Raw genomic sequence first — 14,158 nt, 5'->3', positions numbered from 1 at the left:
ACTGAGCTAATGCTAAGGCTAGCAGGCTTGCTATTAGGCCCGGGGCTAACACTATCTGCAGTGCCTGTGTTTCTAACTGAAAGAAGCTGCTCTAACTCACGGACACGTCTCTCTAATAGAGACACCCAACTGCAGAACAGTCAGCACAAGCCATCGTAACACTCATCGAGGTAGTGTTAACTGCGGTGAAATGCAAAAACCAGTAGGCTAGGCTAGGTTGAGGAAAACTAACCGGGCAGAAACAGACTACCCAGTAACAGAAGATTGGTTCTACAAAATATGTACAAGTTTTAAAAGCCTAAAGTTAGCTACGGTGCAAAACTTATGAAAGACTATGAAAGAGTAAAATCTAAGAATAAACAACTAAGACAGATGGACAAGGAGAGAGACACAGTAAACAACAGCTTTCGATCTCACGGAAGTCCCAGGTGGGCGTCACAGGAAGCAGCGTACAGTGCTCTGTGCCTATGATCCTTGAGTTTCTGCAATCCCTACTGGACCAGGACCAATCTCCCTCTACCCTGAGGGTGTATGTGGGCGACATATCTTCGTAGCAGTTAAGACTGATAATGACACAATCGGTAGCCACAAGTTGGTGTCCCTCTTTTTGAAGGGGGCCCTGATATTACATCCCCCAAGTGCCCTACGGGCTCCTATATGGGACCTGCCCCTGGTGTTGGATGCCCTATGCTTGCCTCTCTTTGAACCCTTAGCACAGGCAGAGCTCAAATGGCTGTCTGGCAAACAGCATTTCTGAGATGGAACCCAGATGGCTCGGGTGTCACTCTCTGAACAAATACAGCATTCCTCCCTAAGGTGCTGGCACGCTCACACCTCTATCAGCCTGACTAGCTTGGACAGTTTGACCCCCCCATTGTGAAGACACTTGTGCCCGGTCCATGCCCTAAGAGCTTATGTGCTACTGGTCAGCTCTGGTGGTCAGAACAGCTCTTTTTCTGTTATGGTGGTGCTTACAAATGTTGCACTTTCTCCAAACAGCGTCTGTCCCATTGGGTAGTGGATAGGGGTGTTCCAACAAGGGTACCTCACGATTCGATTCGATTTCGATTTCGATTATGGGAGCTTCGATTCGATTATTGGCCACGATTCTTCAATTATTGCAATTTTTAATGCTTTTTTCCATACAAGATTGATTTTGTCTTCATCTGTGGCTATATTTGTAAATAAATAGCCTATCAATTAACTCAGTTCCTCTAAAACTACACTCATAAAGTAAATAACAAGGTTTTTTGAACATTTGACTTATTTTGACGTATTTTTCAAAGACACAAAATATTTTATTTCATGACTATGTAAACATTTGCACTTTGACCTATTTAACTTTGACCAGAGAAAGCTCCACTTGCAGGAGAGCCCCCTCTATTGGCGGAAAACACTGAAAACAGTCAAGCCCTGGATTTAATGAGGCGTAAACATGTGACGTGACGTGGCATGAAGCACGAAGTTGGGCAGTGATCAGTGACAACAAAGTTGTCTTCAAAATAAGAGCTTTACATTGCACCCCATTGAATTTTAGAACTGGGTTCTTAGCGGGGGGCTTTTAATTTGAAAGTAGCGACCGTTCGTAGCTTGCCGCTACACAACAGCTGACAGTCAGCAGCTACTAGCTGTTTGGTTGTGTCCGCTAGCTGTTAGCTACAGAGACCGAGGAGACAGTAGCATCTCCCGGATCTCAGCGGCTTTCCAGTTGCTCATCTTGACATCCGCGGATGAAGTGATGAACTGACTGCTGTGATCAGCTGTTTCCTGGTTTTAAAACTCCCGGCTGCGGGTCGCACAACAGTGCACGTTATCGACACCTCCACCCATGTCCCGCAATTGCCGGCACATTGACGCCTCGGATTTAGATAGCAATGGAGGCGGCAGTAAGTGTACCCTCAGAGGCGTCAAATTGGCGGACCAAAACAGACCGCCAATTTGCCGCCTTCTGTCTAAATGCGCGGACCTAGCAAAGCATCGACGTTAATTAATCGAGGCCGAATCGTCACGTGACGCATCGCGATGCATCGCCACATCAATGAGTTGCACCCACCCCTAGTAGTGGATGCCATTGCTTATGTGTAAATGGACTGGTAAATCGACTTGCATTTCTATGGATTTCCCAGTCTACTGACCACTCAAAGTGCTTTGCAAAACACATTTTCCAGATACGACAGAGTGAATGTGGCCACCCCTCATCCATTGGATGCGGTTCTTCAGTCATCGTTATGAGGTGGGTACTCGGACTCCTCACGACTCTGTTGCCATAAGTCATCCAGTGATAAGCACTGCCTCTTGACAGCAACATTTTACTGTTTTAGAATCGTTTTATTGTCAAAATTGAGTGCAGGAACTTTTCTTTATTGTTATTATAATAACAACAATTATTATTGTTATAATAATAATAATAATAATAGTTATTATTGTTAACAATCATAATTATTATTATAATAACAATTATAATAACAATAATTATTATTGTTATAATAGTAATAATAATTGCTGTTATTGTTATTATAATAATTGTTATTATAATAATTATGATTATAACAATAATAATAACAATTATTATTATTACAAATATGTCTAAAGTTACGTGGGGCATTTTGAAACTCAGACATTAGGCATTTTTCTGACTGCAAGGCATAAATGAACATAGCTTATATTTACAATTGATTATTTTATTATTACCTTTATAATGAGGTAATAGGTAGGTGTATAATCAGCATACGTAAAGTCACTGGCAAAACATTATTTGAAATGCACCTCTCTGATGCCCTCTAAACGTTAATTCACACTTTCTCTACTCTATCATTCTGAACAATTTAGTAATTATAAACCAAACTCTGACCAGAAACGCCTTTTCTTGCTTTGTCATCTAAACATGTCATCTTTTGCAATATTTCTTTTTTTAGTGTATAATGGTAAACAGTCAAGAGATTATCAATGCCTCTGCTATTGGTTGCAGGGAGAACTCTCAACGTAACATAAGTTAATTCAATGTAAAAAAAAAAAAAAAAACACCCGGTGATGTGCTTAATGTGCTCGGTCTTAAGGTTAATGTTATATGGTAAAGTGAAATTGTGATCACTAAGAGTGGTTGTTGCCGGAGATTAAAGGATGGGGACGTTAACGTTGTGTTATTCATTAACTTCCAGGTCAGCAATGCATTCACTAAGCACGAAAATTTTAAGTTGTCTGTCGGCCAACTTTGGACCGATTAAATTGGCCGGCAGATTAATCGGTCGGGCCCTAGTTACGAATGTAACCACAGTTCTATGAAACCTGGACGACTGCCACAGTTCTCAGTCACTCGGAATCTTGTGAGCCACGAGAGGACTCTGTGGAAGTGATCGCCTGGATGACAACGGTAGTTATACCTGGTCAGGGATCATCCGAGGTCACACGTGACTTAGTTGATATAAATACTCATCCTGCACATGCGTGACACGGAAGATATCCAGTGACAAGCGCTGCTTCTGGCAGTCATCCAGGTTCATAGAACTGTGGTAACATTCGTAAACTTCGGTTTATATACAGTACAAGTAAGGATGAGCAATATGGTTAGAACTGAAGTCATTCTGTCTGTGATGCCAGCACGTTTTCAAAACAGGTTGGCAGTGTTTTATCACAGAAATAAAATCTCTTGGGTGAGGTGGCTTTCTATGATGTGTGACTGATTTGAAGTGAACTAGTGTTAAGAGAAGGTGGCTTCCCGACTTCTGTAATGTTAAACACTGAAACTTCAACAGAGTGTACCTTCAGTAACAAAGAAAAGGGGTGTTTGTGTTCATATTGTCATGGCTCAGGGTTTTAGTTTTGTTGTTATATGTTCATTTGGAAAGTTTCTCACGAGTCCGGTTGTGCTTTACACTTCCTGTTTTGTTTTTTCCCCTGTTCACCAGTGTGTCATTAGTTTATTAATCCTTATGTATTCAGTCCATGTGTGTTCCCTCAATTCTTGTCAGTCTGGTGCATTGTTCCCCTTGTTCCTACTTTGTTCTATGGTTGCCTTCTGGATAGTTTTTGTTGTTTTGTTGGACCGCACTCATTAGAATTACTCTTTGTTTTTACCTGGACTTCCCAGCCGCCTTTACTTACTTATGTTGCCCTGCCTTCTTCTGTTACCACCACAAGTAAGTTTATTACATTTTTCTTTTGATCATTATACCTTCCTTTGTGTTTTGTGTCTGCATTTGGGTCCTCAATTTCAACTAATAAATTTAACTGCAACACAGTGTGTTAAGGTGAAAAAAAGACATTGTATTCACTTTGAGTAATTGCCTAACTCATCCAGCTCTTACATCTCAAAAAGATATTCTTCCAAGTGTATGGAAATTAAAAGAAACCTGAAAGGCAGATAACACACATATAATATCCTAAAACACTGTTGTATGTTGTGATGAATATCTGACACTAATGACTAAACTTAGATATCGGTTTGGAGGTCAGGTTAAAGAGAAGAGGAAAAAAGGCAAAAATATTTTGATCGAGGTTCAAAATCACCAAAACAATATTCCATAAAGAGCAGCCCATTACCAATGCTATTGGCATTGAAAGATTATTAGTCCTTCAGACTTTTACTGGGATTATTTCTCACCTGGAGGACACGTGTGGGTCCATCTGGCAGCACCTGGACGGACAGCACCCCAGAACCAGGTCTCATTTTCTGGTTGATGAACTGCTGCTCCGGGCCAGGCTCCAGCAGTCCAGAGTCTGGTCCCAGCACCACCTCTGCTCCATCACACAGGCCTTCCGGCCCGCCCTTCACCTGGATGATACAAGTCATGAATTAAAAATACAACTGAAGGAAATCATGTGGAGAAAATGGAGAAACAGTGACAGAACATATGTGAGGGCTCTAAACTCAAAGGACAGGAGTTGCTGACGCTCAAAATAACAACATTTGATAAATTCCACATCAAAGACTAGCTAGGTGTACCCACCTGTACTACCAGCCGGGGAAGACCACACGTAAGCATGCCTGTGCTGAAGTACCATGTCTGGGTGGTGCTGCGGCGTGAGTCCGGCCTCCTCAGCATCAACGGCTCAAAACTTAGAGGGACGAACAGATAGAGAGAGAGTCAATTCTTCCATAATAAACTTCCTACCAGTTCACAGTCCAGTTACCAAAATTGACTGACGTTGTCAGGACCCCTGAGAGAGCTGACAGGCACCCTAGAGGTACAGTACAAACCTGTTGTCACTAACAGCTGCAAGCCCGGCAATGTCCAACACCAAAGAGGAGTCCAGTGGGCGTGGCTGGGCCGGCTTGCTCTGTGGTGGAGACGAGCCTTCATGACACAGCATGCCGGAGCCAGTCATCCTCCACAGCTGGGAGCGCTTCCCTGGCTCCTGCACAAAAATCAAGGGACATGTTACTACACATTCATTACATACTGGACTTTGCCTCCATGCTTTTTTCATGGGTTGCAATTCATGAATATTTTCATACTTTTATTTACATTATCCTTTTTATAATAAGATTTTTTTTTTTGATAATCACTTAATGTTTTAGTCTATAAATTGGCAGAAATGTGTGATCAATTTGTTAGTCATTCTTTCCAATAATATTTATTATTAGGGCCCGAGCAGGGAACCTGCAAGGACCCTATTGTTTTTGCAGTGAGCATTTTTTGTCCCGAATGATCGCATTTTTCACTGCCTGAACATACCCCAAAACTCACCAAATTTGGAATATATGTCACACCTGCCGAAAATTTTTATAATCTGTTGTCCTTGTGAATTTCCATCACTAGGTGGCGCTGTAATCAAGGAAAGTGCGTTTTGCCTTATAACTCCCACATACTTTGTCGCACATTCAAAAACCTTATATCCACGCCTTCAGTGAATTCTGCTGAATCTCGTGATATAGGCCACGCCTATATCCGCCTACCGTTTTTTTTCGCTAGCTCGCGCAATGTCGCAAACCTACTTTTTCGAACTCCTCCCAGGCAATTTCACCAATTTCCACGAAACTTTGCACACAGCATCTGTGGACCCTCCTGTCAAAAAGTTATTAAAAGAATTTTGATATTCCAAAGAATACTCAACTTATTAAATAACAACTTCCTGCACATTTCCTTCAAAACAGGAAGTCTTGCATATCTCCACATTGGTTCATCCGAATGACATGAAACTCAGGATAGTACTTCCGCATGAGCCCCTAAGGCTCTGTGCAAAATCTTTGCGGATGACCACTATGTGGCGCTCTTTAAATTCAAGTATTTTATATCTCACATCGGTTGCTCAGATTAACACGAAACTTGGTACAATTATTGTCAATGCTCTCCTGAGGATGTCTGTTGAAGCTTTGACCGATACACCACTAGGTGGCGCTCTGGTAGCAGTCTAATTTCAGATTTGGCACTGTGCCAACACCACAACACTTATGGATATGAAATTCATAGGTGTGTTATAGACTGGCCTCTGTAACTCAAACACCAAAAATGACCAGCAGGTGGCGCTATTATCAACACAAAAAATGTTTTTGCCTAATAACTCCCACATAACATGCCGCACATTGTTAAACCTTAGCTACGTGTTCCCTGCATACAGCTGAATTGTGTGATGTAGGCCACGCCCACTTTCACGCTACATTTCCATTCACAAATTTGCTGAATGTCGCAAATCTACTTTTTCAAACTCCTCCCACCCAATTTCTCTGATTTGCCCCAAACTTTGCACACAGCATCTGTGAACCATGCTGACAAAAGGTTATTAAAACAAATGTGGTAGTCAAAAGAACGCCCAAAACATAAAACAACAATTTCCTGCAAATTGTGGTCAAACAGACAGTCTTGCATATCTTCATCAAATGCAGTCCCATTAACACTAAAGTTTTTTTAATTGTGTTCCATGCCCCGATGACGGTTTGTGAAAAATGTTGTGCAAATCCGCCAATAGGGAGCACTTTTATTGCTAAAAGACGAAAGAACAGCTTGCCTGCCTTCACTTTTCATTCCTCAGCGGAAGTTGTTGCATGAACAAGCACCGGCAGCCACATGCCCCGACAGCAACGTGAAGCGACAGCAGCACGCCGCGACAGCAGCATGCCCCGACACGCGTGGACTGCGAGGGCCCGTTCATCGCTGCTTGCAGCTTTAATTTAAATTGTTTTTCATACTTTTCTGCCAGTGGACTGAAACAATCCCAGCACTACTTTGTTCCCTCTTCTCATCCAACCTTCCACAATACCTCAATTCAAACAGTCCATTCTTTCACCATCTTTTGAAGGCAAAATAATATTATAAAAATAACGCAATCTCATTGTTTGCCATTTTCCCCACACTTAGATCAAAGTCTGTTCATTCTGGGTTATTTTCAAGTGAAAACAGTACCTTCTTTTTCAGGATGACCCTTTGAGTCTTGGTGTCCACATCGAGAACCAGTTCAGCACAGCTCACGAGACGCTTCTTCCCAACAGGTCTTCTCTCAGCACTCCTGCATCAACAAAATGGTGTTGCTTACCTTTATGACTTTAACTTTTCCAAACAAGAATTCTTAATGGTATGAAATAAGATTACAAGTTAGTCATGTCATTAGTCCATACTGTGAGAAAGTGTGAGTGGCTGCAATGTAGATGAAGTTCTCGTAGTAGAGCTTGTTGTATTCTCTGAAGAAGTTCATGTCGGCTGTGACCTCTGAGGATCCAGCTCCCTTCACAGTCAGTGTGAGGTAGGGGGGGAGTGTAGGCTCATCACAGGCATAGTCCAGCACAGAGCCTGCCTTCACTTCAGTGTGCAGTCGGATGTCAGCCACACCATGCTGCCAAAACTGGATTGGAACCTGAAGAGATTCAAACAAGGCAATCTCCTCAATTTATTGTGTTTGGTCTTTTATTTTTGTCACAGTATTAAAAAAAACAATGCAATGAAAACAGACCTAGATAATAAATCATGATGTACATTAGGCATGTGAGAGGACAGGAGGGCTCTGCAACAGGTGATTAAAACCTCCCTTAACACTACTGCTACCCACCTAGTTCAGCAATAATGGGGTGTTGTGCCTGTGCAGAGCCAAAAGGATACTAAGACAAAACCCACCTTAGCGACAACCTGGCTGAAATGATATCTTGGTTAAGTTGTCTGGCAAGCAATACTGCTGTGCCACCAGACTAAAGAGCAGCTTCTTTTTTCAGGCTGTGAGACTCCTGAACTCAACCGCCACACTCCATCAAAAGTTTTTCTTGTGTAGCATAAAGGGACGTTGTGCAGCGCTGTGTTGTTGAATGACAAATAAATGAACCTGGAACCTTGAAACATCCAGTGAAGCTTCCGCTCCACTGAAGAGATGAAAAATGTCGGCAGACAAATGCACGAAATTCATGTGGAGTCATGAGTAGACTGTAAACATCCTCAAATGAACACATGAAACACATCTGTCATGCTTCCACCATGTTTTCTACATTATAATTCACAGTTTGAGCTTTGAATGGCTCTCTTCAATGGTTTAAACTACAAAAGTAGCACCACCAGCTGCTGTGCAACACTAGTGAATGGAAACACACAATTATGCAGATTGTCTTTAGCAGATTTAATTAAAATTCTATTAAAATTATCGCTTTTTATGGAAACCTAGCTAGTGTCTGAAACACAGAATCAGAGTTGGCATAATCTGAATTAAATTTTCTGAAACAGCAAAAGCAATAATCACACCCACTGCACACAGTAAATGGCTATGTGAGTGGAGGTATGACAGCAGGCCAGGTTTGAACTTGTATCTTGAGCTCTCTTCATCATTCTTCACAATTAATGTATCATAAATGCTTCTGCCACATTCTTCATTTGTACAACAGAAGGGACACCATCAATGTCTTTGAGGAGAGACTGTCTGAAAGGGAGTGCTTCATTCCCACTGGAACGATTCATCATGAAGAAAGAAGTGGGAGTCCAGTGAGTGATTCAGACATACCTCATTTTTTCTTGAGTAATTACGTCCACTCCTTAGAAACTTGTCATGCTATCACAACAGTGGCTTACCTTAGAGATGTTGTCGATGCGGAAAGGAGGTGGCAGTTGGTCAGTATCAGTGAAGGAGATTTGGTAGGTGGCTCCCTTCAGGGTGATCTCTGTCCGCAGGAAGAAACAGCTCCCCAGGGTGTCCCTGTTCAAACCAATATCCACTTAAAACCTGTCAAATACTTCACTTCATTCACTCACTTTACTTCAATTTGTTTTAGGTACAACATGGAAAATACAGCCACTACACAATATGAGCAGCACAACATACAGGCAGCAGTGATTCTCATACATTCACTTATTTATAGTGGCCTGCTACAATATCATTATTGATAGACATTATTGACTATTTTTTACTATACCTTGACCTTCAGCTCACACCACAGATACAATGTAATTCCGTGGGAAACTGAGGCTGACATAAGAAGTTAAGATGAAAACAATATTGTGCATACTGTATATACTAGAATATCCGTATCAGCGAGTACATGAGTCTATGCACCCATCCAACACCGTGTAATTTAGAAACGGGACCCTGCTACTTCCCAGTTAGCTCCATTAGCTCTGCTTAATTTTACACACTGGAAATCAATTCTTCTTGCCTGCTCTAAATTCCAACACAGGAAGCTGCGCTGTGCTGCCCCTGGCAACTATTGTTTTTACAGCACTGAAGAAGATGATTTCACGTGAGTCAGACGGAGCTAGCAACAATATGTTACTCAGGATAACGCCAACAGTAAAACGGCCACATGTTCAGCATGCAAGGCTGTAATTTTGGAGGGGTGACAGGAGTGTTGTGAATTTCAACACCAGCAACCTTATAAAGCATTTGAAGATGCATGATGTGAAAGAGAACGATGAAACCGCTCTCCCAAAACTTTATGAGACAGTGAGGGAACACATTTCATGTAGGCTGAAAGATGTAAAGGCAATCAGCTTTACTACTGACATTTGGACCTCCGACGTGTGCCCCATGTCTTTGCTGAGTCTGCGCACTGGGTGGACACTGTATCGTCACCAACATTTGCCCTTCAAAGTGCCGCACTGCAAGCAAGCGAGTTCTGTGAGTAAGTTTTAAGGGAATTATTTATTTCTAGATTTATTTAAGTTGCTGTAGCACTACTGTTTTAAACTGTTCCATTTAAAAAGTGGCTGCACTTTAACAGTTTTTAAAGGAATTGTTATTTATTCCTAGATTTCTTTATTTGTTCTTTTTGGGTTATGACTGTCAAAATAGATAATTAAAGAATACTGTATGGCAATGATTCTCTGCAAGGTTTTACCATCGTCCATACAGGGTTAGTAGTATATACAGCTGTAGGGCTGGGTACCGAACTTCGGTTCTTTTATGGCACCACCGAAATGCTTCTGTAGTACCGAGTATCAAAATATGCCTCGTCTTTTGGTGCCAAGTTTCAGTTCCCAGAAGTTAATCACGGGATCAAGATCTGATAATGCTGCCGATGATTGGCTGTAACGTTACACGTGATGCGGCATGCAGGAAGTGTTTGACTGCAAAACGAGCGGACCGACCATCCTCCTCTCAGCACTTAAGTCGGCCTGTGCAGGGCTCTATACTGCGAGTATTTCACTCGCATTTGCCCCTTAAAAAATGTACGTGCCAACCGGGAAAATGATTTCGGCGTACAGTGTGCGAGCAAAGGTCACAAGTTACCATCACAACCACAAGTTACCAGCCCTTTTCACACAGACGCCGCATATCGCCGCAGCAGCGGTTCGCCAATTCTCCGCCGTTGGTTGTTCACACAGAGCCGAGCAGCTCTGGCGTAAAAGACGAACCAGAGTATAATTCACACAGAAAGCCGGCGCCTTGGTCGGGAGGGTTGACAAACAGTTGGTGAGTTTAAGTTTTTTGACGGGGACAGACGCTGTTTTTTGGCCAGAAATGTGACGTAGAGTTGGTCGGACAGACAGGAGTACAGAGGCTTTTCCTCATATAAGTTGCCAAAGACACGACCAGTTACTACCTAACAGTTGTATGGTCATGTGACGTTGCTTTGTGGGACTTTTCTCTATATTTTGTTGAGTGATGGATCTGTCCAGTTATCAGACAGTGAACACCAAAATCATTGTTTTGCAAATACTGCAGGGGCCAGAAGCTGAAAAAAAAAAGTTTTGTGTTGCCTGTGATGAAAAAATCAAATCAAACACTGTAAATCTGTTGAAAAACAGCTGAAAAATAAAACTCAAGATTTGTACTGTAATGTGTTATGTAATATTCTTTGTGTTAGAATTAATATTATAAAATTGGTATTGAAAAAAGTATCGTTCAGGAACCGGTATCGAAGTGAAGGTATCGGTATTGGTACTGGTATCGAAAATTTTTGATTGATACCCAGCCCTATACAGCTGTTAAAAGAAAAAACGAAAAATCTTCTTCCTCTTCCGCAAAACATGGATTTAAAGCACTGCCTGCAGAGTCATTATAATTTCCATACTATACACACAGTCTGCATGTCTCTCACTAGCAACAAACTCCATGTATTCAAGAACCTTTAAATCAGATGAAATTGTTTTATCAGACAGACTTCTCTCCTAGCTAAGTCACAGAAAATGAGAACCGTGTGACAGCATAAAAGCTGTAGCAGGATGACTTTGATTTCATTTGTCTTACTTTACTGAATAAAGAAAACATAACATGCATTTTTTTCTAAATAAATATATCAAATAAAACAAAATATGCTATATCATAAAAACATAATAATGCATTTTATAGTGAAAAGTTTCCATCCACTCATAAAGAACATGTATATCATGTCAGTCTTCAGTTCCAATGATTTCTACAGCCCTCATTTTTTCTGTGATGGAATGAGTGGAACACAAACTACTTTGTCACAAAAAAGTTTGGTTCAATAATGAATTTATTATTATAATTATTATTATTATATTATTATTATTCAGCACAGTCCACATGTTCTCGATGGGGTTCAAGTCAGGACTTCGGGAAGTCCATTCCAAAACCTCAATTATAGCCTGACTGATCCATTCCTTACCACTTTTGATGTGTGTTTGGGATCATTGTCCTGTTAAGTAAAGAGGCCATGCTACAAAGAACATTTGGTTCACACAACTTTCTATAATCACCTAAATTGATCATTAAAGTAACTGTATGCATATTTTTGATCCAGCAGATGTGTTCACATTTTCAGAAGACCTATATTAAGGGGACTTGGGGCAGTATCAAGAAATAAGACTCAATAGTGACACGACGGCCGTTGCAGCCGTTAGGGTAACTGCAGCCATCAGACAGGCCGGTGCGGGAGCACGCATGAACTCTTCACAGCAGTGCAGCTGATGCCTTATCCCCTACACACACGAAGCAGCCGGGAAGCCGGCTCGCTGTGTGTAGTGACACAAGTGCGGCGATTTACCGTTACGGTCTGAAAGGCACAGGCGAAAGCAAAGACGGCATATTGGGGGACAGAAATATCGTCTCTGATACGGGATTGCTGTGTGTAAGCAGCTAATGTTGCTACACAGACACAAACAAACCGTTAGCCTGTGGCTACATCCAGCTGCTAACGTCACCTCCCAGATAACAGGTTGGGCTTTCGGTCCCATATATAGAGGGACGTATTTCTAACTATTCGGTTTCAGACTAAAGGACCGTGGAAAATGCGCAGTCTGTAACTATTCAGTGTTACACAGCGGTGGACTAAGTTACATGTTTGCAGCTAACGCTACTTTGCACGTTAGGTCACTCCGAGTCCTCGTGATCTCATATGATTTTCAAATCAAGCTCTAAACATGACCTGTAATGTTTTCTCACCTGGTTACTAGGAAATGAGCCATGTCAGCATCTGTTTTCAGTCCCAATTCCAGTTGAAGCTGCCTCCATGAGTCGAACGCGTATCCGATGTTTATTCGGGTGCCAGCCCGGCTTTGGTCGTAATTTCGTTTCGACTCACGACATGCCGCTGATAAAACTTTGTTTTCTTCCTAGTACTACTTTTTAGTAGACTTTGTGTGGTAGTTGGTCGTTTGCTGGCCGTAGCAGAATCCATTACTACCCAAACACTAGTTTGGGTCCACCGCGCTTGTCTTTTTCCCGTATCCAAGGACGCGCATTCAGCATCATCGGACGTCACATCCGTAAGACTGCGCGGGAAATTCGGACACCGAATTGCAGTACATTAAGCAGCACACAGCCTGTTCAAGGCAATGGAGAGATACGTGGGTGGGCTCATTCTTTTTGGTTTTGAAAGCTTCATCACCCATTAGCATTAAAAAACTTAAAATGCATGTTTATCTTTTCACAAATCCTGCCCCAAGTTCCTTTAAATTAATTATTGAACCAAACTTCATGAATGTTTTTGTGACAAAGTAGTTTGTGTTCCACTCAATCATCACAGAGAAATGAGAGCTGTAGAAATCATTGGAACTGAAGACTGCCATATACATGTTCTTTACAAGTGGATGGAAACTTTTCACCACAACTGTATATGTAGCTCACCTCATGTTGACATGGAAGGACTTGGGTTTGTTGACCTCGAAGCCTCCAGACCAGGTGCAGTTGGGGGTGTCCATGAGGCGCACACACAGCAGCTGGTCGTAGTCATTGCGTGGCCAGTGGAAAACAACACTGGAGCCCGGCAGGGTGGAGATGTAACCCTCCGGGTTGGCGGTACCCTAGGACAAATATTTTCATGGATGACTTCCATCATACTGTATTTATTTTACCCCCATAGGTGAAACTGGGGTAAGGACTGCAGATCGAGCCTTCTCAAAGCACACATTTTGGCTTAACAAACAAAGTTTTAAATATGACATTATTAATGGCTGCATTATATTATGGTACCACTACTATAGCCCTATTATTGTGTGTGCTGGCTCAGTGGAATCAGGCCACAGGGATGCAGTGTATTTCTTTTTATCTTATTTTTTTATAGGATAGATCACAATAGAGATGACAGAGAGAGACAGCTATGAAACAAGATTCATGATCTTGATCTGAACTGGTGATGGTCAATCACTGTACAAGGTGTGCATCCTGACTGCTCAGCGACATAAACAGCCTATGAACAGTTCATTTCTCACCTTCCCTCTTGCAAACTCTCTCTGAGCAAAGGCCAGTTTGTGTGTAGAGCGGTTGTCCAGCAGGTAGCGTGGGGCAAAGGTCACTATGTGAGTGTCCCTGTAGCGTCCTTTTCCTTTCCGAACACTGATGCCTGCATTGA

General features: G+C 42.0%; 1 protein-coding gene across 12 annotated transcripts in view; it reads right to left on the bottom strand.

Annotated features, from left to right (window-relative positions):
* The window catches only part of vps13d (vacuolar protein sorting 13 homolog D), a 150,396-nt gene that overhangs the window by 28,252 nt on the left and 107,986 nt on the right, over positions 1-14,158 (bottom strand). For all 12 annotated transcript variants that reach the window (XM_084367243.1, XM_084367239.1, XM_084367245.1 and 9 more), the window contains 8 exons: positions 14,019-14,149; positions 13,435-13,610; positions 8,982-9,105; positions 7,553-7,788; positions 7,341-7,443; positions 5,198-5,355; positions 4,947-5,055; positions 4,601-4,771 (listed from right to left, as the gene is read on the bottom strand). In XM_084367243.1, coding sequence (XP_084223369.1) covers positions 4,601-4,771; positions 4,947-5,055; positions 5,198-5,355; positions 7,341-7,443; positions 7,553-7,788; positions 8,982-9,105; positions 13,435-13,610; positions 14,019-14,149 — 1,208 coding nt within the window. The remainder of the gene's footprint in view (positions 1-4,600; positions 4,772-4,946; positions 5,056-5,197; positions 5,356-7,340; positions 7,444-7,552; positions 7,789-8,981; positions 9,106-13,434; positions 13,611-14,018; positions 14,150-14,158) is intronic.

This window comes from Pagrus pagrus, assembly GCF_965226575.1.
Source record: "Pagrus pagrus genome assembly, chromosome: 11".
NCBI classification, from domain to species: Eukaryota; Metazoa; Chordata; class Actinopteri; order Spariformes; family Sparidae; genus Pagrus; species Pagrus pagrus.
This window is presented reverse-complemented; position numbering and strand designations above follow the sequence as displayed.